Here is a 27,980-nt window from a genome sequence, read left to right as displayed (position 1 = left end):
CTCTCCTGGGGTAGATCCAGCCCTGTAGGAATGCACTACATGCATGCAAGTATTGTCTATTAAAATCAGGCTTTTCTGCATCTTTTTTACCCATGTAAACACACTGAGTCAAAACCAATATAGTCAGTGGTGAAAACCTTAATGCATTTGGGGAATAAGCTCTAGCTGTAGAAATGTGTTAACACAAGGATGGGTAATGGTAGCACAAGGGGAAATAGCCTCAAGCTGAAGTAGGGTAGATTTAGATTAGATTTCGGAGGAAATTGTCCCCTGTGAGAGTGGTGAGCCCTGGCACAGGCTGTCCAGAGCAGCTGTGACTGCCCCATCCCTGGAAATGTCCAAGGTCAGGTTGGACAGGGCTTGGAGCAACCTGGGATAGTGGAAGGTGTCACTGCCCATGGCAGGGGGTGGAACTGGATGATCTTTAAGGTCCCTTCCAACCCAAACTATTCTATGATTCTATGAAGGTTTATTAGCATGACTCATTTACAGCTGATTGTATAAAAAAATCCCAGGGTCTTTAGAGAAATGGTGCATCTGCTTTTGAAAATCAGAAGTAAATATGCCCAAGAACCGTGCAGCAAACATAAGTGTGTACATTTAGGAATTACCCCTGAGGCTTTTAACCAAGGTCTGTTCTGCTGGCCATGATGCTACAAGCTGAGGAATCTTCCCCCTGCTTCCTGAATTAACAGAGGTATAATGCAAGTTTCTTCCCAGGGTTATAATTATAGATGACACCCTTAGGAAAAAGACAAGTCTAGAGCATCTGGGTTGGGACTTCTGAGATGGAAGGAAACAAAATTTCAATTAAGTGCGTTGGATTAGCACTGGCTGGGAAGTGGAATTGATATTCTGAAGGAAAGGAAAACACTTCAAGGAAACATTTGAATATTTCCCCAGTAAAAATGGCTATAGAACCCAAATGCCAAAACAAACAAACCACCCACTGGAATTGTCTAAATGCCGTATTTTCTCATTACTGAACCATTGTGTTTTGGTATTAAATATTAAATTCTTTGGCATTATGTAACTCAATATTATGCAGATCAAAACATTAATTTTTTTGGCATCACTGAAATCAGGTTAAAACAGAGATACATACCTTTGAACTGTTTCGTGCTTGGTAAAAGTGCCTTTTCTAATAAAAAGCAACTGTGTTGAAAACTAACTGGTCAGCTCTGTGTTTCAGCAAAAATTATCCCATTTGTGTGTCTCTGGCTCTCTCCCAAACTGTTTCTGCTACCAGAACTCAATTTCTATTTTCTGATCTGCAGAGAGGGTGAAAGTTTTGGCATGCATATTTTCATGCATGCTGTGTAAAAAAGAAACAATAATATATGGGCTCTGTTTATTACTTCCTCTATTGATATGACTTAATGTAGTATAGATTAAAATTAAGATTATTCTTGTTAAAATACACAATGTGATTCAGTATCATAGGAACACCTTCTGAGTTATTGTGGGCAACCTCCTGAAGCCCCACACTATGGAAAGCCTCTCTGGGCTGAGGTAGGTAAATATAATTTCCAGGGATTGGGAAGAAGGTGTTAATATTTTAGCAGTTGTTGGAGTTTCACCACTCTGTGACACGGGCTCTGCTCCATATTTAGGGTTTCTGTCACATGAGAATTCTGACCTAATACTTTTACATCCCTTGCTGAAGCTAAGTCCCTAAGTAGGCTATTTTAATGAGATAGAACATCCTCTTGTCCTTGGTGCACACAGCTAAAGTCATTGAACTCGGAAGTAGAATTACTAAGGGAAAATATTTGGCATTTGCCATGTAGTAGTTTGGGCCTGGGTGATCACTGTGTTTCTTTTTGACTTTAAAATCTATGTCACCTTAGGAACTGTAGAATTCTAGGAAGATTTATAATTGCTTCCTTGGAAATAGTCCCAGGGATAGTATCACTGTAATGCTACAAGGGAGCCAAAGCAGTCTCAAAGCCACAAGCTTCATACGTCATGTAGGACTTCAGTCTATTGAAGAGCCCCCTACACAGTGATTTTGGGGGAGGGAAATTAAAAATGCAGTCTGAAACACCCCAGTGATTTACCACAGAGTTTGCAAAAGCAACAGGACTTCTAAGTCTACCTTCTCTTGCTGTATCTTTCTCATTTATCACAGCCCTTCAAGGAGTTCCTCTTTAGGAGAACCCAATTCCCTCCTTGCTATTATGTCTGCTTATTGTGATGATGAATCCAAAGTACAGAAGCGCTGTTGGATGGGATTCTCTTCTGAAAGGCTGGGAAAGCTACCTCAGGAGTAAAGTCACCAGTCTGATACGTTTTTCATCCACATTTCCTGGCTTCTTTCACTAAAGGCTCAGGCAGTATGATGGGATCACTGCTGTGGGACAGAGATCTCAGCTTTGACATGTGGCTTTTTTTGTCATACAGGTAGACTTTGTATTGAAATGAGTTCCTGAAAGCAGAGGAGGAAAGAGAAACTCCCCTGCTCTAGCAAGTGGGCAGCAGGAGAAATTATGGATTGGTGAACAAGCCTGGCTAAAGTGTCTTGGGAACAAGTGTAAAAAGGATGGACCTATTTGATGGTTGCTATTTATTGTGTGTGCTCATTCCATGTCAGCTCAGCATCTCTGGGAGGGAGAACGTGTGCTCTGACTGGAAAAGAAAGCTTTGGGCTACAAGATACCTTCTTAATGGGATTACTGTGTCTGTCCAGGAGGTGTTTTTAAGGCAGTGAGGAAAGGAGTAAGGAAGTTATCATCAAATTATATTGACATAGAGCATTTTTTCGTAACAGTCTTGAAAGGACTTAATAGAAAGGTGGGTAAGTTGAGAAGAAAATGTGTAGAGCTGAATTTGGGTCTTGTTTCCTTTTTTTTTCCCCTTTTTTTTAAATTTTTTTAATCAAGCCTTCTAAATGAAAAAGTCCTGTAAATTTGCTCTTTACAGAAGTGAAAAATACTGCCTGTGGAGCTGCTGGTGGTTCATTATTCAACTGAGTACAGTACCTTGTTCTAAAGACTGTTCTTGCAAATGATTATTCTCCATTTCTGTCAGCTTGTCCTCACACTTGGGGGACTCTCTCTGAGCCAAGTCATTTAAAAGTCAAAACCCCTGTAAGTGTGGTTTGGGTTTTTTTTTTAACACTGAATATAGTAGCAAACATATATGTGACATCTTTGCTTTATCCCTTAATTGCTTTGGATTCTTTTTGGATTGATTACTGTCATGGAAATAAACAGAGACTTCCTCTCAAATCCTGTTTTTTAGGCTATGACTACAAACTGACAGGACTGGGACAGCAGAGAGGTTAGGGAACTTTTAAAAAGGATGTAAATGAGCTGGCAATGGGAAGAGTTCTTAAGGTTCTTATCTGTGACCTGATCCAAGGAGAGACTTCCAGTAGACATTGGATCAAATCAGATATGGTTTGTGTGGCTTTGAAATAAGAAACCTGAAAAAGAAGATAATTTCAAGGACTAATATGGCCTGGATCACTGGTATGTGTCTCCACTGTGCAAATACATTCTAGATATAAAAAGATCAATTAGATGATCTAGTTCTCATGCTTTGCATCCTCCCTGTCTCTTGTAAAATTGCACCAAAAATATTAAAACCTGTTCCATGATGAAAAAGGTGTTTTGAAGCATCTACAGTTGATTTAGGGAGTAGGTAACTAAAACAGAATAGCAAAGAGGAAAAGGAAGGACACAAACCAATGTCACTCAGTCAATGAAGTTTTCAAAGCGTCAGAGAAAGAACATGACAATACAATTTTTTTTGCTCTAGGCTCTGACTTGCTGAGGTGAAGCATAAGATAGCAAGAAATATTTTTTATAGAGAAGGAATATTCATATAAGTATTATAAAATAATAGATATGATAGTCTTTCCACTATATGATTTGTGACTTAAGATATTCTGCCTTTTATTCTGCTTTTATTAATTTTGTCAGGTCCTAGAAGATTTCTTCCTTTCTATCCCTTTACTCTTTTTGCTTTCTATGTAGCAGATGCCATAAAGCCTCCCTTTGATTGTGCATTGATGTAAAATTGAACAGCCCATTGTTCAATTGTTGTGTATGTGCTGCTGTCCCCTGGCAAACATTGGCAGATGTTTGGATACTTTATTACTCTCACTTCATGATCTTAGAAATGTGATCTCATTTTATTAGGAGGAAATATTTCATTGTTTATCTGATCCCAACTCCATTATGATTTCTGGACAGATTTTGATTGATTTCCATAAGTTTTGGAACTTTTCTTAAGATCTTTCATTTCAAAAGCAGCTTGTGGCAATGTAGAAAAAGGAAGATCATAGGGACCTTGGCAGCTTTCTCCCTGGATTTCCTCAGAGTCTCTCTCCCTTCCTAGAGTCAAGTCACAGCTTCCTTTGCTGCTCCTGCCATCCAGAAGTGCTTTCCTATCGCTCTCTGCCTCATTGATTCTCCATCTGTTTTACTCTGAACATCTTTCTGGTGACCTATGTTCACATCTGGTGTAAATATGCTCCTATTCAAAGTGTTTTTACTCTGTCACTTACCATTTCAGGGAATGATTTATTGTAACAGGGGCTGTGCGCTCTGTGCTGGGGAAGGGAGGAAATCCAGACACGGCCTTGAGGATTTCTTAGGTCTTGCTTGAGTGGAATTGGGAATCACGAGGCGATGTGGTGCCAAGAGCCGTGACTGATAAATCTGTCCCCCCAAATTACAGGGTAAAAAAAGGAGCTGGGGATCAGACAGGCAGAGAAGGCAGCTGTGTTAGACACATTTCCTCCAAGTTGTGAAGGACCCGAGCCAAACCTCATGGATGTCAGTCAGAAGTCTGCCAGCCACTCTGAAAGACATTTGAAAACAAATGCTGGAGGTTCCACTTGCTTTTCTGAGTTAGAGGACAGTGCCTTCATTACAAGCCACTTCTCTCCTTCTGCAGTTAGAAAAACAATATAATTCATACAGATGGAGCACCACATTACTATCTAATAGCAATTTGTATTCTAAGGCTGTACAGATTTTTCTCTTATTTCAACACTAGATTAACAGGGGAAAGAATTGCAAAAGAATTGCTGTTGGAAAAGGAATTTGAATACAGACCAGGTGGCTAATTTGCTCCCATTAGTTAGTATGTTTAACAAGGGAGGGTGCAGTCCGCAGGCAAGTCTCTGGAAGAACATCTCTATTGCTATTTAGCATTGCTGCACAGCTTTGAATTTTTGCCTGCTTTCCTTTGTGCTGTAGCTTTTTTTTTCCCCCCAGAACACTGGGCAAGGAAAATAGCATATGGATGAGAAGTGGCATATCTGAACAGCTATGTGTGTCTTTTACATGAATTGGTACAGAAGAAGAGGATGCATCATCATGCTTTGATAACAAGCAAATCAGGAGCAATTACTTTTTTCTTTCAGAGAAAAGAGGATCACTTACAGTACTTCAAAATAAGTTTTTTTTTCCCCTGGAGAATAATAATCATTCTCAGTGTAAGCTGAGACACTATCATCTTCTTCAGTCTCACTGAGTGTGAGCCATGCGTGGTGTCTGAATGCATCTCTGCACTTAAGAAATAGATTGGATAGGCTGTGGTGATGTCACTTCTTAAATATCACTGACTCCTGATCCAGTTGGATCAGATTTTGATCTTTATAGCACATCCTCTATTCTGAAGGAGAAAATTAGTAGAACAGATTGTTTTCCATAAGGTTTTGGCAACTAGAAAACATTTGTGAAGTGATAGCGTAGCGATTGCTCACGTCTGACTATGTAGAATGAAATCCTATAAGGAAAGCACTTTATTTCCTAGCAGAAGCTCATGGCAGATAGATGGGGCTTACAGAACATAAATCACAAGTGGAGAGAGAAACCATGTTGCTACTGGACAATAAACAGCACGTTCAAATAATGTAGATTGATATTAAGAACCAAAGACAAGTGTAAATATCAATCTGTTAAAACGATTCTTTTATTCGCACCTGGCTTTATTTGCATTTAGTTGCTATTTTCCAATGGGATTAAAAAACTTCAAAAGTTTCATGACGAGGCTTATTTCTTTAATACTTGAAGAGGCCACACAGAAGAAGCCCGTTCTGCTGATTATAAACACTGGTGCATAATTAATGAAATAAAACCAGCTCTTTCATTAACCAGTGGTGCAATATGCAACAGGAAAAGCTGAGGCCTAGTTTCTTAGTTGAATTTTTGTGTGTATTTCCTTTTACTTTTAGCCTTGCTGCATCACAGCAGGCAGCAAATACGCCGGAATGGCTTCTGAGGCTGAAGTTAATGGTGCCCCTCTCCACATCTTTTCCTCAGCCAGCTGTAATATCCAGACTGGCCTGGCTGCCCTGGTCCTTGCCCTGCTCGGTGCCCTGGTGTCCCCTGCAGGGCTGTTCCTGCAGGATTGCCCTGGCCCCAGGCGAGAAGGTGAAGCTCTCCTGTGACACTGCAGTTTGGGCTTTGTGTCCTGGAAGCACAAACATGACAATTTCTACAATTTCTTCAAGCCTTGATTCACCGAATCAGCCTCTTTTCATCTTTTAAGTTGCTCCTGAGCTGTTGAAAGGCTGTTTAAGTTTGCCACCTTGCTCACTATGCTTGCCCTCTTTCTGCTGCTATTATGGCAGAGCCATAGAGGGATAGCATTACACTGGCTCCTACTGTGCCTATCAGAATTACAGGAATCAACAAAGCAGCTGTAAACCCTGTGCTAGGAGCAAGCTAACGATGGAAAAAATACTCGTAAAAGCTGTCTTTTGGTGTCAGTTGTTGTCTGCAAGGCACAATAGAACATCTGGAAGCGAGAGCCCTCCTATTCAGGTAGCTGAAATTGCATTAGCTGCTGTGGCATAAAGGACAGGATTAGAATGACAGACCTCCCCACTGAAATATTTGCTTTTGAATAAACTTGTCAAATGCAACAAGGGGTGTCATGGCAAAACTTTCCCCGCTTCTGCTGTGAGAAGAGCTGCTGTTTCTGTGATGACAAGAGGGCTGTGTTTAATTGAGCTCCATTTTGCTGCTGTCTGCTGTAGGCAGATACAATGAAAGGGGACAAAGGCTAAGTTCAATTCATTGCTATCAAGCTTCCTTTCTTCTAGGAGCAGGTAACAGCAAAATAATTACTGCAGGCTTAAAACAGGTGTGCTGTGGCAAGAATGGGGGAAGCAAGAAACTGCTGCAGTAGTGTCACATTAATTTATGCTCAAGAGAGATTCACCATTCTTTATGGCACAACAGGGGACCCTAAATATAATGGGGAATACAAACTAATGAAGATAATGGAGAAGGAAAGCGTCCTTCAATACCTTTGGAGTTCATGTGTTATTCCTGTTTGCCAGAATCCACTTTGGTGAGCATTCACTCAGCATAATGAAAGCATAGCTTACAGTGTGGCTTTGTAGAAACTAGGTCAGGTAAATTGGAGATGCTATTATAGCTTTATTCATTTTTAAACTATAGATCAAATAGTTCTAATAAAAAATTTTAAAAGGGTAGTTTTCAGTAGTATCCAGCACAAACCTAGCATGTCATTCAGGACATTAAAACTAGACAAAGAGCACAGGTCTGGCTTGTAATACTTTGCGAAGTTATACAGGCAGCTTGTTGATAATTGATATACTTTCAAAACATGGTTCTGACTTAGAAATGTTTTCTTTTCTCTTTAAGATTACTGCTTCTCCCCCAACATTTATTCCTTTCTTTGTTTTAGCTTACACTGTAAGAAAATACAGTACCAGTTTCACACCTTGGTTGGGGGTTGGAAAAACATCTCCACAGCTGGGCAGTGGCTTTGTCTGCCCTGCTCAGGGAGTTTGGGCACTAGAAACAAATCTGTTGCATTTGTGCAGCTTTCTTTCTGGGCTACAGTTTCATCCCCCTTCCTAATGGGGTTGTCCAGCCTGTTGTGTCTTGTTGCTTGTGACACCTTGTTGGTGTATTTTTGAACACTGTGCTGAACAAATGCAGGGGTTATTTGCCATGATAATGATGCCAAACATGGGCAAAATTTACTAGAAACTCGTGCTTCAGCAACCCAGTGGCATGGAGCCATACAGGCAACAGTGTCCTTTCTGATTTCTTCTTGAGAATTTTGCCTTTTCTCCTCCATTTAGAGCTCAGCAATGGGAGCATATTTTAGATTGTGTCATCTCTAGTGAATACACTTCAGTTTTGAAAGATTAAACAAGAAGTCCCTCTTTGCTGCCAGTTTGAAAATGGTTTGGGGTGAGCCTGATGACCTGAAGGTGCCTCATCCACAGACCCTGTTGGGCTGTAGGGCAGGAACAGATCCAGAGGGGCTGCTAAGGTGGAGATGCTGTCACACACAACAGGAGAGACAAAATTCCTGGCTTCCAGGTCATTACACAGCAGTGGAAGTGTAATGGTCAGCAAACGTGGATGAATTCATATCATTTGGCTCTTAGACAAAAAGTGAAGTGTGCTGATTTGGGAGTCTTAGCTGTTCATTTTCTTCAAAAATGGTAAAACAAAATGATTCAACACTTCCAGGATGGTTTTCTTCCCCCCACGCTTCTAAATTTAAAAAATGTTTGTTGGTTTTTATGGTTCCAGGGTTCCATGAAGCAGTGATACTGCCCAGGGGAGGGGAAAAAAATCTCATTTCAATTCTTTCTAAGAACATTTTTTTAAGTTATGCAGGACAGATGACAACAATATGATTAATATTAACAGAATGGGATAGTTTTGTTTAATTTCTTCTTTGTGAAGTCCTATTTTTCTTCATGCTTGGCTCCAGGGGGGAAAAACAGTTTAATGTGATTTCTGTTCCTAATTCACTGTTTTCTAGTCTCAGATGGTCTTCTGCTCTCCCACTGCAGTGCTTTAACAGTGACCTACCTCAAAGATATGGACTTTATTGTTTGTTCCCTGGGCTCCTTTCAAGCAGAAAGGTGCATATCAATTATTCAGTAGAAATTGTCTTCCTGACAAAACTTTCCCTTGATATCTTAACCAAAGATAGCCCTACTCACATACTGATTTCTTGGATCCTTTCAGCTTAGAAATCAGTGTCTATTAATGAATCACCTAAGCTAATAATTTCTAGCTCTTCACACTCTAGTGTGCTATAGCAAGATTTAGTATTGCTGTGGAGATGAAGGTTATAAAGTGTGTTGGTCTGGTCTGGCAGCTGCAGTGCAGTTTCCAGGAGAAACTGAAATTAAATATGATTGTGTGTGTAAGTGTATGAAAAATTCTCTGAAAATATTGCCTGTAAGCACACAGACTGCCTGCACCTTTATGGCTGGCACCTGGACACTCCTCAGAGTGAGGTGGATGCTCCTGTCTCTATCATAGCTGTGGAGGGAATTCAGGGACACAAGCCCCTTTCAACTGTCTATAATCCTGGCAGCCTCTGGGGTGGGGGACAAGGAAGCAGAAATGAAAGGCAAAAAAAAGAGAAAGCAAATCTAGGACAGAGGAGTAGCTAATGACAAGAAGTAAATTGCTAAGTGAAAAGGCATGGAGATTAAATAAAAATAAATGGGATGGGATTCTGGCTCTGTCACACATGAGGTTTTCCTCAGGGGTTAGGATGGATTTTGCCCTTGCTGGTTGATGGAATTCTCTGTCCTCTCAGCTGACTAGAGCAAGCTATGAAAAAAGAGCAATTATTTCTTCTTTCTTGCCTGCTTTTAACAGTTTTTGGTAAGCATGGAAATTATATGAACTATGCTAGTGAAACAAATTGGATGCCAAGAAACACTGGTGCCCTTATATAGGATAGAAAAGCACATAGTCTGAGATGCCTGTGAGCTGTTGGGAGCTGAATGGAGAACCACAGAACACTTTCTGTAATAACTCCTGTGAGCTTTCAGAGCAAACAGGACAATTTTTCCATGTCCTCCTCCTCATTTCTCCTTCAAGTCCTTACTGCTGTGGTCCTTCCCCCTTGGGTTTTTCCTCTAGTTTTTTATCAGTTGGTTAGGAAAAACCCAGAACCAACCTGCAAGTTTTGTCTTAGGTCCTACATGAGAATAAATTATAGCAGCAAACTATTGCTTTTCAGGAACTTTTCTACTAGCAAGCACCTATTATCCCATTTATTGTGCCTATTTTTCTGGATTTCACTGTTTTTTTTTTTAAATAGGAAGTAAAAAATGAGTGGTTTCCCAGACATCTGATTAAACAATTTCCCATTCTCATCTTCTCCATATAATATTCACTCCTCTTGCGACTTGGCATTTATTTCTGTAGCCAGTGGATGCAATAAGAGATTGTAATTTAATTGTTGGCAGAAGTTAAGATGATCCTCTCATTTGCACTATGGCTTTGCTTTTCAAAATTTCCTTTGTCTCTTATAATGCAGACCACTACTTTCAATTAGAATTGTGAAATTATCTCCTGTGTGGATGTGAAAGCCACTATCACAGCATAAACATCTTTCAAGGGCTTTATTCTTCAATCTTGTGTATTAAATCTGATTTTATATTAGTTACTAATGAAGCCTTGCTGTTGTCAAGGCACTAATGAGTGCAAAAGGGAAAAGACGACATTGTAGTATGTGTGAGCTTAGAGAATTAATTTTAATTGATGGGCTGCAGTTCACCATTTAGAAAATGTGAGCCTTCTAGAAGTCACAGGTGGTGGGCTTTGTTTGCTTGTTGCATCTTCAGTAGTAAATAACTTTCAATCAGTGCTGGAAATCACAGAATCGACAGTTTGTTATAATTTTCCATGGTGCTGAAAAGGTCATAATGCCTGGATGTTTGCCCTAAATGTAGACCTATAAATACACCTACTTAACTTAATTAAGAAGAAAATAATTTGGAGTCTCAACTTTTTAATTGTTACATTCTTTAGATATTTCTTCCCTCTGTCTTCTAGAGAAAGTGTCTCTTTTTTTAAAGTTTAATAAATTTACTGAAGGTAATCACAGAGCCTCCCTGCTTTGTGTGTTAATTGCATTATTTTCATTTACAGATGGGGGCACATGGGGAGGTTAAATGGCTTGCCTGTGATGTGGCCTGAGTTTGTCTCTTGGCATGGATTAGAATTGAGGGAGGGAAATCCTTATCACAGTGACTGGGAGCATTGGGAATAACCAACAGGTCTAGGATTAAAGCCTGGAGCCTGCTTATACCTTCTGCACTAAAATGGCACTACAAAATGAGTGGAATATAGGTGAAAACATTCATACATTAAAATGAACCTCCAAGTGACCCAATTTGCTGTGCCTTCTGGTCTGATTTTGGCTCACTTCCTAATCTAGTTTCTCACAAGAGAAACTCCTACTGTGTATAGCTGCTTCTTAATAATAGAATATTACTTTACTGATTAATATTTGTTAGACACTTAGTCTAATTATGGTTTCTCACAGCTACTTTACTATAATATGAGGTTTAACTTAAGCAAAATATTCCAGATGAGTTTAGCAATGCTTTGCAACTTAATTCTGTACATGGGCGCATGGCAGCTGACTATTGGGAGAGAGGAAAACACACTCCTCCCTGAACCCAGGACACGTGTTTTTGGATGATAAGATATGTCAGTATTTTTGTTCCTGAATCAAAAGATGTAATACTGAGGATTTACAGAAGCTGGGAACTCTGAAACCTCAGCCTGGGGAATAGCTGCAGTGAGCATGATTAACTGGATAAAGGGGAGCTCTGTGTACTGCGATTGAGGATGTCAGTGTTTATTCGCTAATTGAAATTGGAGAGGCAGAATTAAAAGCTTGTGATTAGTAAGGCATGCCAATATCTTTGAGGACTAGCTGCTATCTTTTCAAATGTGCAGAGGAACACGGGATTGTTTTTCTTGATGAGAAATTATCTTGTTTCTTCTATGTCATTTGAGTTGAAAAGCGAAAGGTGAAATATGGAGATAAGACTTTAGAAGAAATTAGTCACTAAGTTTTTCTTTCAAGGATATCCCATTTTAAACTGGAGGTTTAGGTCACATTCATATTTGTTGAATATCTTGGTGGGAAATACAAAATACTTGGACAGGGTTATTGTAGTAAACATAAACACCTTGGCAGAGCATTAATAAATGGTGCCAGGCATGACAAAAGTGGAGGATTCACTAAAAATGTGACCTGGCACCTGTAGTTCTCAGTTCTCCATTCGTACATCTCCAGTGCCATTGGCAAATGTCACACCTTAATTTCCTCTCCTTTTATAGAAAAATTCTTAAAAGCAAAGTATGTTCTTTACTGTTGAGAACAATAACTAAGTTATCAATTAAAAAAACCCTAAAACCCGACAGATTTCTGTGCATCAGTTCTGTTAAACCAGGAACGATGCCCTTGAAGTCCAATCTGAATTTTGACATACTATTTACCATAAACTTGAACTAGAAGTATTTGAGCTTCTGTATATCCACAATAAAGGACTTGAATACTTGATTGATAAAATTTCTGATAAGACAAATGTTGTGGGAATAAATCCTTCTCATTTTTTCAGGGACTCAGACTTCATTAAAACTTTGTTCTCCTCCTTTGTTTATATCAGTTTAGGCAAGTAGGAATATATGTAGCTTCTGAAATGCTCCTGCTTCGTAAGATGTAGGAAGGCATGGGAATTTGATTATGGAAAAAGCATCTCTTACAATATTTAAAAAAGAAAAATTAGGTTTCTGGTTTTGCATAATGCTGATTTATTTTGAAGTGTAATGCTTTATGCTTTCACCCTTGCAAACTGATTCTTATTTAGGAGATGAAAGATTGTGCAAAATATAATATTCTTGTATAATTTAAACTGCCTGATAATGCACTAGAGCCTCCTAGAATTCAGGCCCAAACATGAGTCATTGATTTAAAAAAGGCATTTAAATAATTTAAAATTGTTCAATGCTGAGCATGATCAGCACCCCAATCATTTTCAAATAAAAGTACCTATAAAAATTGAAGCAGTTGAATAATTTTAAATTGCTTTATACTGTGTAGGCACAGAACCCCAATCACTTTCAGGGTGAAGCACATACAAAAAAAAAGATTGAAGTGCTCCAGTAAATTTAAATTGCTATATACAAGGAAAAGGGCCTTTAAATTATTGGATACTTGGATTTTTCCTTTAAATTTTCTTATTTTTATGTACAACCCAAACAGTTTTACTTTGTCAAAATGAGCCAAACAATCTGATTGTATAAAGTCACAAAATATTTTTAACCTCTGTTCCATGTAGTAATGGTGGGACATTCCACAATCAAATGTCACATATCCTGCTACAGGAATTCTCAGTACTACTATTATTAAAGCAGGATCCAGGCACAGATTCACATTTTTCACAACTTTTCATGTGTTTGTTGCTTGTGTCTGCTGCCTGTTGAATGTCACGTGGGACAGCTGATTGGTTTGGTGAATACAGATAATTATAGAACAATTAAAGGTAATGGAAGTGCAGTCCACAAGGTTAAGTGGGGAGGCTACGGTGGTTTCCTGACCACTGCAGGAACTGAACTTGATTTAAACAATGGATGCCAAAAGCAAATTATAGTGGAGTTTGTGGGATCCAACATCTGTCCTTGTGCCTCAGGACTGGCAGCCGTTCCTCCACCTAAGGAAAATATTGTTCTCATGGGTACAGGTGATTTTCTATGATGATTGTTTCTACAATAAACAAAAAAAAACACCTTGACACTTTTAGCAATTAACATCCAGTGTTTCCCAGAAACACCATTCCTTGATAGTTGAAAAAAGTTCTACTGTAAAGAAACAAGAAATAAGTATTTCACAGGGTGTTACTGAGGCTTTCTCCAAAACTCCTGAGATCTCATTCTCAACGTGTCAGGGTTTTCTTTGACTATCTAATACATGTGGGGTCAATAGTTGTATCTTTTGCATAAAAGATTTCATTCAACTTGTAAATTGCAAGCAATTATAAGAGAGAGGGTTATAGACCAGGGTCTTGCTTTCACATTATTTATGTCCTAATTAACTTACCAGACTGAAGTTTTTTTTTTTCCCCTGCTTTGGCTACTAAGTGTTGATCTTTAAGAGTTATCATGTTCCTAGCGTTAATGGGTTTTATTCCTTTGGAAAGGTCATTCTTGATGTAATGTCACTGTTAACACAAGGGAGCCTGTAAGTTTTAGACATTTTGCTTGATTGTGATGTGCTCAAAAATATTGAACTACTTGCTGTCTTTCCCCTGGGGGTTGCTTTCACTCAACTCAGAAGAGTTAGTACAAGTCCTTTTTAATTTTTGACTGTGTTTTTGCAATTCATTTAAAGCACTCCTCAACGAGCAGCTGACACAGCCAAAAAGACCTGGGTCTTTTTAAAAAAATCCTTTTGTATTTATTTCTAGATGATTCCAAGAGCTCGAGGACTACTAATTTTTGTAGTAATACATAAGGTCTGACTGTAAGTAGATAAATACATAAGGTCTGGACTGGTAAAATGAGCAGTGATGTAAAATCTTGGATCAAAATGAATTAAACCCATGAATGGTTGCTGCTCTGCTACTACTAAGGTACAGTTACTGCTCTTTAAGAAAAGAAAGTAAAGTCACTTAAAAACCAGCACTGGAGAAGATTTCTAAGTTCAGCTCACAGGATTTTTGTGAAAATGAGAAACAGATGAGAAGATAGAATCCACTGATAAAGATTAAGGTGATTCACAAGCCCTGTCCTTGCTAAGAGGTCACCTCTGAGCCTGGTTTTAAACAGAAATCCATAAGGAAGCCAGTCTTTACAACTATTTATTTTAATACTATCATACTGTTACTGCTCTGTATTATTTGCTGTAAAGAAAAAATAACCATGTAACATGCAGATAACTTTGTGAAAAAAGGTTTCCATAGCTTGTTTTACAGATTAGATTGTCCTCTTCCTGTTGTCAAATAAAAGCACATCAAAATTGGTAGACATGGTTCTGTTGGGCTGCTTGCAGAAATTTCTCAGCTTTTATTATGAGTCTTTGGATGTTAGACTTGTTCTTTCTCCAATAACCTTGCTGGAATCAAGGGATTTTACTTGAAAGTATTAATTTTTAAAAAATCTTGTGTTTGTGAGTGTTTAGGAGAAGGTCAGAAAACGTTCAACAAATCGTTATTTGAAGTTGAAAACCAGACATCTTCTCTTGTCCTTATACTTTCATGAGTTCTGGGGGTTGGTTCCTGTTTGTGTAATGTTTGAAGGTGATAGAAGTGCACTTGTGTTTAATCCTCAAATCCATGTTATACTTTCAAAGACTGTTTTCAGCAAGCTCATTTTCAGTTTTAGCTTAGCAGTGCAAAAGACATGTTCAGTGTTACACCAAGTTCAGTTTGTACTGCAGTAATAATTACTGTAGACTCTAACTTTGTGGAATATGAGGAAAATAATAGCTGGAAGGTTGCTTTTTCTTTTTGATAACTATCACACTGCTGGGAAATTAAACATGTATCATGTTCCTTAGACTTTGCAGCCATCCTATCCAAAACCTACTATCTGCTGTAAGAAATATGATTTTAATTTCTTCTCTAATGGCTTTTGCCACATCAATGTTTTCCTATGTGGAATAATGACTTTGCCCCATGTAACTTCGTATGAAGGGCTATAAATATGTTTAAACAATTTTTAATTTTTTTTCCTTTTTAGAAAACAAGAGATCCATATTTTCATTCGTCTAAGAGTTTCATGAAGTCATTACTACTGCAAAAGAGGATCAACCTGTTTATTTCATTAGGCAATAAATAACAGAAATCTTTTATATAAGCAGATCTTCAAGCAGGTTATTGTTGTAAGGCAGTTTAGGTTTCAGCAATTCCACACCTTGCAGTACAACCAGTCCAGAACTCTGACTTTCAATGTTTCTTCTTTATGCCTCTTTCACTGGTACAGGAGTGCTATTGAATGGCTCATTTGCATTCTTCTGTGCCCTGTAGAATGAATTTATTATGCAGCTTCTCTAAATAGGCTAACCAGTTGTAATCTCATTCCGGTGGTGTATGGGTTTCAGTAAAACATGATTACTTCTTTCATAATGCCTAAAATAAACAAAAAATAACCTTGGAGCCCAACCCGTCCTTTTGCTCAAGTCTCACATGTTAAATGGTGCTATTAATCACCATGGGGAGTTATTTACTTGTTAAATACTTGCGTAATTTAAAATATTACTTGCTTTGTGCGCAAGTAACACGTTTTGGCCTCTGTTATTAATTATCAAAATACCTAATGAAGCAGGATGAGAGCCATTCCCTGGATTACAAAAATCTGAACAATGTTCAGATACATCTACATAGCTGAAAGAGTAAGTTGATGCTGCACTCTGAGCCATGTGGGTATAAGTCATTCTCAGCTGGGAGCTCTGTCGGATCCATGGGCAGATCCTGAGCCTCAGCTAGGAATTTGTTTGGAGAGGGAAGGCTGAGCTTGAGCTCCTGGGCTGGAAGATCTCTGCTGATCGTGGGCAGAGCTGGTCAGAAAGGGCACAGATTTAGCAATGCATGAGGGTTTACATCTGTATTTTTAGCTCATCAAGATTAATCCTGGCTCTGTCTGCAGAAGATGCTTAACACTGTTGTTGGTAAATGGTGGCTGTACCTCCACTGATGTCAAATTTCTCAGCTCTTTGTGTGCAGCTCAATTTTAGAATGATTGTGAACCACTAGCATGTCAAGACTGTAAAAAGGAAAAATAGCATTTTAGGAAGCATTAGGCAACGTATTTTGGTCTTAAGGAAATATCCAGACCCTGGAGAACATTTATCTGGAATTCTTTATATATTTTGCACAGGTGAAACTTAAGCAGGCACAACAAAATGTTACTGAGATGACCACAAGGATGTATCCATATAGAAGGAGATGGAAAGAGCTTGGTTTGTCTAGCCTAATAAATCGAAGATTTAGAGAGGACAAAGGTTAATTAAGTTATAAGACAAGACTTGTACAGGAATAAATGGCTGTAAATTGACCGTGAACAAATTTATTCTGGAAGATATGAAATGACCATCAGAATAAGGGTTGGGAATTGTGAAATGTAGGAATTATTTATGATTGGGATCAAGTGATCTGGCCAGGAGTCTTTATGTTGTGCCTGCTTGTGACACCAGACGTGGTTCCTGTCTAAGGATTTCACAGAATCACAGGACTGTCGGGGTTGGAAGGGACTTCTAGAGATCATCCAGACCAACCCTCCTGTCAGCCAGGTGACCTGGTTCAGGTGACACAGGAACGTGTCCAGATGGGTTTGGAAAATCTCCAGGGCTTCCCTGGAGTTCCCAAGATTTTCCTGTGTTCCCAAGTCAAGGGAAATCCAAGCTAGTTCAAGTTCTGAAGCATGGAAAATATGTTAGTAAGAATTTATTAAAAGCTTTATTTTAGGGGGCAGTTTCGCGACAGCTGCCCCAGATTGGGGTGCAGACTGTGGGGGTCTCACACCAAGCCTGTTTTTCCTGCTATCATCCTGTGGGCACTGGGTTTCACAGAGGTACCTGGTGACTGGTCTCAGGGAGCAGATGGGACTGGAAGAGCAGAAAAAGTGACTGGGGAGAGAGGATTGTCCCAACTCTGACTTGAAACGGGAATGCTGTCAAGTGCACTGCCCGTATTATCCTTCTCCACCCTGAATGGTTTGGTCTCCATGGTCACTTTGATCTCTGAACGGAGCCTGGGAGCAATAATAAATGAATAAATAATTTCTGAAGAAAATGATGGTACCTCTTCCAGAGATCCTCAATTTCAGAAGGCGAGTGGCTGTTTGAAACTACCTGTTCTGACACTACCGCTGGCAAAGCGCTTCTTGAATAACTTAATGAGATTCCAGGTGCCATGGAAGATGCACACCTTTTACTGAAGATGTGATAAAATTCTTATAATAAACATAGGTACGTAAGGAAAGTGCTCGTAAAAGGAAAGTTCCTGTGGTAGATAGTCTCACAAAAGAGTTTGTCACATTTTGTTTCCAGCTAATGGATGTCTACCGCACTCACACAGCCTCGGTGACAGGAGAACTGAATTCATTTAAGCCAATAAAGTCATTCTAATTTGCATTTTCATAGCCCACTCTTCAGTACTCCAAGTGTGACTTTCCCTTTTAGGATGGAGTTGTGCAGTAAATGGATAGGTAGGCCCTTTAAAAGGATATTTATCATCCTTGAAGAATCTTAGTGCCAAATCTTAATAGCATTTCTTATAAAAATGACTGGAATTCTCTATCAGATATAGAGGTAGAACTGTAGAGATTGTGAATAGCCTTTTTTTTTTTTTAACTTCTTTCCTGATGAAAAGAAGAGCAGTTAAAGCCTGAAACAGTGAAAATTTTCCTCCAAAATGAAAATATTGCATAAAAAAATGCCCCAAATCGTAGAAATCAAATTAATTTGAAAGAGATGTGTTTAATTAATTTAGTCACATTCAGAGAAAATAATTCAACATACTTTTATGTAAAGTTAAAATACCTTTACAAAATACCTTTGTTAATTATGCCAATAAGAGGATAATTTATTCAGGCTTTTGAGGTTTTTTTGTTTCAGTTGATATTAAAAAGCACAGAAGACATGGAGAACTTCATGTCCAGTCTGTGGGTGTGATTTGATGAAATAATTGCCTTAGGACCTGCTGACACTCTAATTGGAGTCTGCATAATGCAGAATCAGAACCTTAGAGCAATGCTCTCTATATTTTAAGTATCCGACTGTTCATTTCATTTAAATAACTCCCTCATTTAAATCTAGAGTGAAGACTTCAAATTTCGTCATCTCCCTGTGACTGTGTGCTGTTTATCACTTGTTTTCCTTCTCTGATGGCCTCCTCCCTATCCATTTTTCTGGGTCTGGTGTTGCAGCACCTGAACACGGAAAAGGTTTTGAGATTCAAGGATCTCAATCTCCATGATAAAAATATTTTGTCATGTGCAATTTAATTCAGTGTTGGCAGTTCTCATTATTCTGATTACTTTTTTCTCTTCGTTCTCAGCTCTAAGGATCACCATATTTCTTATGAAAATCCAAAGTTTTCATATGCAAAAAGCAAATTTCTAGTTCTCACGTTTCCATAGAAAAGCTGAGAAACATAAATTTTCGATACCCACTTCCAAGTAAATGAGTCAAATAAAAAAGAACCCCCAAAACCATACTTAAAAAGATAAAAAAACCAAGCCTACCAGAAACTCAAAACAACCAGAACCAAAAACTCATTTCTCAGGAAGTGACTCATAATTTTTGAACCCTTGAAATGATTGCTCTTGGTAAAAACGAGTGTGATTTCAATTTTAGCTCCTCCTCCTTGTGTTCTGTGTTGGTTTGTTTTTATTTCAGATTACTCCCCTGAAGTAAAGGCAGAATGGGGTCCTACAGAATATTGCCCTCTGAAATGAGACGTGTTTGCATTTGCTGTGTGCAGAATTCCTGTGTGGGCAGATGGCGTTCACAGGTGTCTGCACCATTAACATTTCTAATTAAATAAAGCCTTACACAAGGATGAATTTCACACCATAAGAATGTGTGTGGAATCCAATTAATATTCTGCAGCTTGTGTTTCTGTGCTAGGTGATCTCCTAAAGGTAGGGCTAATGAAGATATGAGGGTGTACACAGCAAAAGGTGAGAAAATTCATTTGCAGAGTGAGCATGTGACCAAACTGAAACTGCAAGTTGAAAAGAACATAAAGATTCTGAAATTCTTTGGAAAGACCTTTCTGAGATGACTTTCAGTCACCAGAAGAGGAGGTAGAAGTACCCCATTTTTTTGAGGTGTCATGACACCCAAAGGTACTTTAACATCAGGGGCTTTGTTAATTTCCTCTGCAGTACAGTATAAAATTGCTCTCCTTTTTTGCTTTCCAACCATATTCTACGTGAGCAGCTTTCAGTGCAAATGTTGAGGTCAGTAAAGGTCACCAGCATGTGTGTGCTGGTTTATTAACTAAAAAAAGGTGTTTCTTAGGCTTGATATCTCACCAGGAGTACAGTTCTAGCCCAATGGCCAAACCATCACAGGAGTTACCTGAACTATGATGTTCTCTTACACCAACTGGCAATAAATTCTGATAGAAAAATTGTCAGAATATTAAAACTGAGTCTTTGCTCTGTACATTTCTGAAAAGCAGGAGGTTATGAAAAACTTTGATTTTGCTTGTTGGTGAACATAGGATCTGTAGGTCTGAGTAGTCACGACTCTGCTTTTCAGACTTCTACCCTTTTGGGTTTTCATGAGCAAATTGTTTGCTGCATAATTGTAATTTTTGTTCAGGAATTTGGCTTTGTTCTTGGTAACAGGTGAAGGATCCTTTTGTACTAATTGTCCACACTTGACTAGATGCGTGAACAATACTTATATATTTGAACAATACCTATATATTTGGAGTTATACATATGACATTTAAATATTATTTGTGGTGTATTTAACTGAAGTCTTTCTTTAGACAGCTATCAGCCCATAAACCCTTTTATTATACCCAAAATTACAAAATCTACATAGTGTTTAAGTTCAGAATATATTCTGCTTTGAACAAGTCTCTTTGCCTTAAACATATATCTGCCTGGCTTTTTTTCTTTCAAGATATTTTAAAGACTATTGTCCCCAATGTGAAGAACTTAACAGAAACTATTTTAATGAGATAGACGTTTAGTTCAACAGAAGTTTCTTCATGAGAAAAATAAATTAAAAGAATAATTTTCCTTTTAAAAGACAATTAATTAAAAACTGTCCATGTGATGACAAATTTAACATTTTGTCTGACACGTTGAGAAGAAGAAAGTGCCTGGAACTGCACAAGTGGAATAAAGTGTTCCATTGCACATCAAGGCCAAGCTTGAGTCTTGTAATTATTTCAGAGGGAGTAAAGGTCATTTTCTATTTGCTGCATTTGTATTATGTGAGGCTTCTGTACCAGGCTTACAGAAGTTAACTCATGACCCATTTAGATTGCCCAGATTTCAAAGTCAACTTATACTGTCACAAATCTGATAAAGTAGACATTTTCCCTTTTCTAAGTACTGCCATAGATGATGTCCAAAGAGGCTTTTTATTTATAGCTCTGTTAGACAAGAGTTCCAGCTTTAAGAGTCGGGTAGCTGGGAGATCAGAACATGATTTGCCTCTTCCTTGCTGTGTTAATCCTTTAGGGCAAGAGCTGTTTGTAGATCAGTTTCAGGATATATGGCTTGGTCTGTGTTTCTGGTGGGGACTCATTACATAACTTTGCTTACATCTTGAGATGGGAAGAGGTTTTCTCCTGCTGTGATTGCATTTTTATGCATATTCATTCAGGAACACTGAGTCAGAAAGACAGGTACTTTAAACCTGCACCTGTGTACACAGAAAATGTGTGCAGAAGATGCATGTGTGCCTTTCTTGCTGTGCATATGCCCATTGAAATGCATATTAGGCAGGTTTTTTAACAATCAGTAATCAAGCTTTATGTACAATTTCAGGGCAGGTTCTGAATACCTCAGTTCACACTTGCAGATGTCTCCTACTGGAATATTGAAGGGGACATGTCCAATTCTCAACCCCTATAGAGTCCAAAACCTCCAATAAAATCACTGTATCAATGTCAATAAGAGAAGGAGGGATTGGGAGCTGTGGCTTTAAACCTTTTTAAGAAAGGCAGGAGTAGTGTGATGGTACAGAATTTAATAGAAGTCAAGTGTATTGCACTTTTCTTGGTGTGTTGCTTTAAATCTTTCTCTTCTTTCTTGGTTAATCTTTCCAAGGGACCAACGTGGAGCAGGTCAGGATGGAAGGAAAAAGTGTCCATCTGCTGTGTTTGCCTTCCACCAGATTAATTGCCATGAAATATTCTAGCTGTTTCTTGCAGTCTGCTGGCACTTCTGGCCAAGCTTTTATAGCAGCTGTCAGTGACATGAAACAAATGATCCAGCAGTTGGTTTCCATAAGAACAACTAATGCAGACCAGGTGGGGCATTGCTGCCTTTGGATTTTGTAAATGGGATCACACAAGACTCAAAATGAGTGGGGAGTGCAAGAAGGGAGAGAGCAGATCATGTATCACTGTGATTTAGCAAATGGACTGTGAGTGGTGGGGAATAGGGAAACAGGCAGATGCGAAAATATTGCAGGACATCTCTTTAGGATCAGGATCAGCAGACTTGGATGATAAAGGGGTGGAGGTGGGACTGAGAGATGCTGTTGTTGCTTTGGGAGTAGTGAATGCAGTTGTTACCTGAGCTGGTGAAGGAGAAAAAAGCCTTCAGCATTCCCTGGTGTGGTATTGGTATTCACTTTACAGCTGAAGAATTTTATTTGCAAAACTGTAATTGTGTGTTGAGAATGTTTTGAGGATGTCTTGAGTAAATAGGCCCGTTTGTGCAGGGCCCCTTGAATTTAGGAGCAAACGTCACTCAGAACCCCTGTGTTAGTTTCATTCGTGGTTGCCACATCTGCCTTCTCTATGTGACTTTGTGTGGGCTGCCTGACAAGCAGCAGATTGGCCATAACAACTTTGAGATCAGTGGCCAGTGCACCACCTGAAAGTCAGGTTTTGTAAAACACCTTTAGATGTTCTAAAGCAGAAAGTACTTCTGAAAATGCACTTACACATATATGGGTTGGAAAATATGATTTAGCTTTTCCTACTCTTAACCTTGCCTCTCTCTTTAACCTTTTAAACTTTTTTAGTAATTTCTTTTTGCTTGCTGCTTCTTTCTTGACCATTCTTACCTCCATGCTCTCATTTAACAGCTGCCAAGGAAAATAGCCCTTCAGGTTGTTTTCTCTGTTCAGGGATAAAACGCTTCAGAGACCGAGATTAGAATTGTATCTATTCCCAAACGATTTTATTTTGCTTTTAAGCTTTCTCCTTTGATGTTCCTGTGGTGACACGGAACTTGGGTGACCATGTACTAACAGTGACACAATTTGTATTCAACTGGAACCTTCAGATCCACCTCCACTATGATGCACATATTTCTTTTTCAGTCTTCCCTTGCCATAAACAAGCTTTTGATTATAGGGAAAATGGACAAACTGTGGCTTAGAGGGAATGAAAAGAAAAGCAAAGCAATAGTTTATACTTTCTAGCAAAGGATTTCTTTTATACATGAAACTCCTGTATGTGAGACTTTACCCTTGAATATAGAATTTCTTCTCTAACTTGTTGAACAACTTCCTGAAACAGATTTGCAGATCTTAATTTATCAATTATTCAAATTGATTTGCAGGGGCTTAATTTAAACATATATTTAATCTAGCTTTATTCAGCTGGACCTAATACATGTGACTTTTAGGAGCAACATTACATCCTATGTTTTTACGGACCAATAACATTCTTTATTGATATTCTGAACTGAACTTCACCTTGAAAGCTACTATTTTGTAATTTCAATGCCAGCTCATATATATAAAAGCAAAAACCTTACATAAAAAATTGTTTAGCAAAATTTGAAGGGGAAGTGTGATGTGATGGATATTTTGTTTTATGACTATGAAACCCAATGTTTTGTTTTATGAGCACTGAGCCTAAACCCGTGATGGTTCCCAGAAGCCAACATGATGGATGAAGGAGTGGATGTTAAAAGTCTATTTCTGTTTTTTTTTTTTCCCCTCAGGTTCTGCTGCTTGCATGTGCAGAAGATTTAGAATGTGTCCCTGGATTCCAGCAGAAGGTTTTTTATATTGAAAAGCCATTTGAATTCATAGAGGACCAGCTGGTTCTGAACTGTATGTTATTTTCATATATTACTATTGTGCAAAAATCAAAATTGTTTATATATTCATTTCCTTATGGCCATTTATCAGAAAGCTTTTTTTGTTTTGCACCTAAGATTTTGGATATTGCCATGATTCAGTCTGAGTTCCCCTGCATTAATCCTATGTCTCTACAGACTTTACCCTGTTTCATGTATTAGAAATGGCAAAATACAATATATATATCATTTAGGGATGTGTGAATATTGTGAAAACATAGAATCAGACACTTTTTAAAAATTAAATTTACTCTTTTTTTATAATCTTATCTCTGGGCTTGGAAATCAGGACTTGCCTATCAACATCTCTATTAAATTATTTCTGCAACTCAGATTTAGAAGTTTGTATTTTGAAAGCATTCAGAGCTTTCAAAGACCAAAAGGTCTCTTTCCTTTTCAAAAGGACCATTCACAAATCCAAGTCTTTACATGAAATTCAGAGGCTGGAAGAAATTTAGGATCATCAGTGACAGCAAAATGTCACACAACTGGAATATTCAGTATATTTCCATTGACCAAGTGTCACATTATGAAACCCAATCTGGCACCATATACTCAAAGCATGAAACTGAAGGAGATTTAACTGGTTTTCAGTTCTGGTGTTAGTTCATTCCACTATTTCAGGGTTACAGATTGTTCATTCAGTTCAGGGACCTTGAGACTTCAGCACTGTGAAACAAAAATGGTGCCTCATCCAGTGGCCAATGTCTTTAAAGACTTGGAAAAGGATTTAAGTGCTGCCATTTTCAAAACTTCCAAACACACCTGCATTTTTACATGTGGTATTTATTATTAATGATTTCTTGTGCTTGGCTGCTGGTGCTGAATCAGGAATTCTTCTGGGTGTCCAGCACCTGGCATCAGTGCTTAGAGCCTGTGTGCGATGTCTGGATCCCACAATGGGGTACATCCTGTAGCTTGGTGGAACCAAGAAATGCAAACCAATATTACTCACCAAATGCCCACATTTCCCATCTCAGTTCCCCCCAGATATCACTGCTACATATTGATGTATTTTCACTTTGGATGAAGGTGTAATCTCTGCACATTCCCTTTAAAATAGCACTAACTTTTCAAAATGAAATGTCAGAATTAGTTGCCAAACTGTTGAAATAACTCTCTTAAACTTAAGTCATTCAGCCTTTGGAAGTACTAAAATAAACCTCTAGGATAACATTTTTAGTCTCAGCATTTTGGTACGTTGCTTAGTCTGAGCTGCTTTTTCACAGGAACTTTAGATCACGAGTAGTAGTACTAGTCAGAGATGTGAGATTGTTGTTCAGCTTAGAATAGAGATTTCAGACTTCTTATTTCTTTAGAAATTTTTTTTTTCTCTGAACTTCTTATTTTAGTGTTGCCAAACACATTATTCCTACATGGCTAAAAGTTGAAACTCTTAGAATATAATAGATTTAATAAGCATGCAAAGTTGAAGACCTATTAAAAAAAGCAATACTGATAAATTAGTGTTAAGTTGAATAAAAACAACCTTTGAATACTTTGTCTGCTTCAGAAGTTTGAGGTTGTAGTGTGTCTGGCCAGATCTCCTGCTGATGTGGAGAGAATCACCCCAAGGATGGGTTGGTTCAGCCAAATTGACTGGACTGCTCTGCGGTGACCCAGCCACTTGGGGTGGTGTAAAATGAGCACAGTAATTAAGATGCCATCATTAGTGTGAGGAGGAGGAAAGAGCAGGAAGAGACTCAGAAATGCCTGGGAACAATCTCTGGAATTAAATTATTTTAATAAGCAGACACTAAATTGGCCTAATATGCAGTGTTGGACAGAGGCAGACTGTTGACGCGTGATCCTGGTTAATTCAATCACCCGTAAACAGGGTGTCCTTCATGCAGCAGCATTAAACCTCAGCACAGTTTCTTCATTTTAGCTGTCAACAGAATTGATAATTTTAATTGTCTGTTTGAATACACTTTGCATGCTCTTGCATCTTTTTATGCCCATTACCAAGAGCAGTGTAATTTAGCAGTTGCATTGCAATGCGAGGCTTACCAGGGCTGTGTAAATTAATAGAGCAAATATGCAAACCAGGCCTATAGCAGTGATTGTTTTTGTAGTCCTCAATAAGCCAAGGAGATCCTTAATTCTTTTCTGAAGTGCAATAAAACCATCTTTTTCTTTTTTTCTTTTTCAATTTAAACAAGAACCTACTGCACGTTTCATTGCTAGCATCTCTATGGTAATTAAATATAGGTTGTGGCTGGTTCTTATGTATTTATTACTTCTACATATGGCAGTGTTAATTGTATTTTACATTTACTGACAGGAAGAAGGAAGAGAAGACCATGCTGAGGGTACAGAATTTTCTCTTATTTCTTGTTCTGATTTGTAGCAATTTTTATTAAAGCCTACTTATAAGTTGGCCATAACAAGTCCAGGTGTGTGTGCATATTCTCCTTCCTATTAGTTTCACTGGTATTCGGTTACTATTAATTGTTCTGTCATTGTGCTCAGGCTGAACTGGCTTTTAAATTATTATTTATTTATTTGCTCTTGCATCTCATTCAGTAGCAACCTCCAAACTTTGACCACTTCTTTTTCCCAGTTTGGTCATTATTTTTTTTCCCTTCAGACACCTTTATCTCCTTGTAACTTGTGTTTTCTATGACCATAAACAAAATAAGGCAGTGCTCTTTTACTTTTGGTCTGCCCAGTCTTGTCCTCTGCATGAAGAGCCAGATGTTCCCTTGATATAGTGGGAAAAGATCCATGGAGTCACTTTCTGGAAACAGTAATTGTGTCCACATAATTATTATTCTAACAAACAATTGTGTCACTGTTTTTTCCTTCCTTGACGTTGACTCCAGCGAGGGAAGACATGCAAACAATCAGTGTGATTGATAATGCAAGCTTCCATTTATTGAAATCTAGACTCTGCTTTTATACACTTAAATATGCATACTTGTCACTTCTCTGTTGATGCTGGGTAAAAAGCTACATTTTGCACGTATTATTTTGCACGTATTGCTGATGTTGCAATTCAGGGTTCTTCCTCATTTCTCATGGTCAGTACATCTTGTCAGCATGTCCTGGTGTTTATCTGTAACAGGATTGTCAAGAACACTGCGTTTGTGTCCTTGCCTTCTTTCTTTATTCTCATGATATCTGTTCTTATGATTTCCTTTTTATGAAGCTAGCAAGAGGACTGCTGATCTCTGCAGTTAGCAAGAGGCCTGCTGATGTCAAGCTAAAAAGGTGTTTGCTTGTACAGCTCTTCCAGGGACCTGTGTCCCTGATCCTCCAACCATTCCTCAACACTTCCTCTTTTTTTTTTTAGTTTACACCTAGGACCTTTGCAATTCAATAGAGAAGATCATCAAGGTTTCTACATTCTTGATGAAGTGCTAATTGACAGCGTTTAATTACAGGTTTTACACCTGTCAGAAGCACTTGTGGCCATGAAATGCCTCCCCATCAGAAAGCCAGTCCCTGCCAAGGCTGACAGGTCACTGGCAGTCAGAGGGCTCTGTCACGCTGGGCTGAGGGAAAGTTCCTAATCAGCCTCAACAAACGTGGGAATGTAATTGTGTTACATTAATCACGTTTCTGCTTAACATACATCGGACTTGGCTTTTGGGGCTATTTTTAATTGACAATGAATCAAATAGTGCACTTGAATAATGGAGGCAATTAACATAAAGCACAAGGTGATGCATTGTGCATACTGAGCTGGGGAAGGCATTGCCAGTGCTTTAAATGTCAAAACAAAGGAAGTTTTGACCCTTACTTGAAAAGCTTTAATTTGAATGTTAATTAATCGCCGACCTCTTGTGTCTCTTACGTGATAGATTGCATGGTCAGAGCCTGGGCTGCTCCAGGATCAAGGCGTTGTCTGTCTGCGTTCGGGTACTTTTTGTTCTGTGGATTTTAATGAAGACCTTTCTATTCAACCATACCAAAATCATTGTTTACTCAGATGATGTGAAATATCTTAGTGTACTTATTAATGCTTAAAAGCAGGTTTTCAATTGTCTAGCAAAGCTGTGACCTCCAGCAAAATTTACTTTGTTCAAACCAAATAAAGCCTGTGGAAAGATCAGAGAAGATCATTCCTCCTCCTACAGCCTCGTGTGCACATGGATCATGGCCCCAGGATAGTGCTCATATCCAAACATTTCCTGTTGAGTCTGAGCTGATGCCATGTGAGAGCTGTGATTTATCACATCCACTCTTCCCACTGAGTCCATACCAGTTGACTGCACAGATGGCCTCTTCTCGTGCCTGTTTCATGCTACCAGTGGTAGTGCTGTTCCTCTCCTGCTCATTCTGATCCTGGAGTTATCACACCCACTTCACTCATCTCCTCTCCTTCCCTTTCCCCCCACACCTTGCACAGAGCCAGCATGGCAGCCTCATTCAGCCCCCTGTGATTTGCCAAAGCTTCTGCAGAGTTCTGACACGAGG

The 27,980-nt window shown here is 38.6% G+C and overlaps 1 protein-coding gene across 8 annotated transcripts in view; it reads left to right on the top strand.

The window, feature by feature from the left end:
* The window catches only part of CDH13 (cadherin 13), a 445,875-nt gene that overhangs the window by 65,103 nt on the left and 352,792 nt on the right, over window positions 1-27,980 (top strand). For all 8 annotated transcript variants that reach the window (XM_069027120.1, XM_069027119.1, XM_069027122.1 and 5 more), the window contains exon 2: window positions 23,421-23,532. In XM_069027120.1, the coding sequence (XP_068883221.1) occupies window positions 23,421-23,532 (112 nt within the window). The remainder of the gene's footprint in view (window positions 1-23,420; window positions 23,533-27,980) is intronic.

Source organism: Aphelocoma coerulescens, chromosome 11, assembly GCF_041296385.1.
Source record: "Aphelocoma coerulescens isolate FSJ_1873_10779 chromosome 11, UR_Acoe_1.0, whole genome shotgun sequence".
In the NCBI taxonomy this organism is placed as follows: Eukaryota; Metazoa; Chordata; class Aves; order Passeriformes; family Corvidae; genus Aphelocoma; species Aphelocoma coerulescens.
This window is presented reverse-complemented; position numbering and strand designations above follow the sequence as displayed.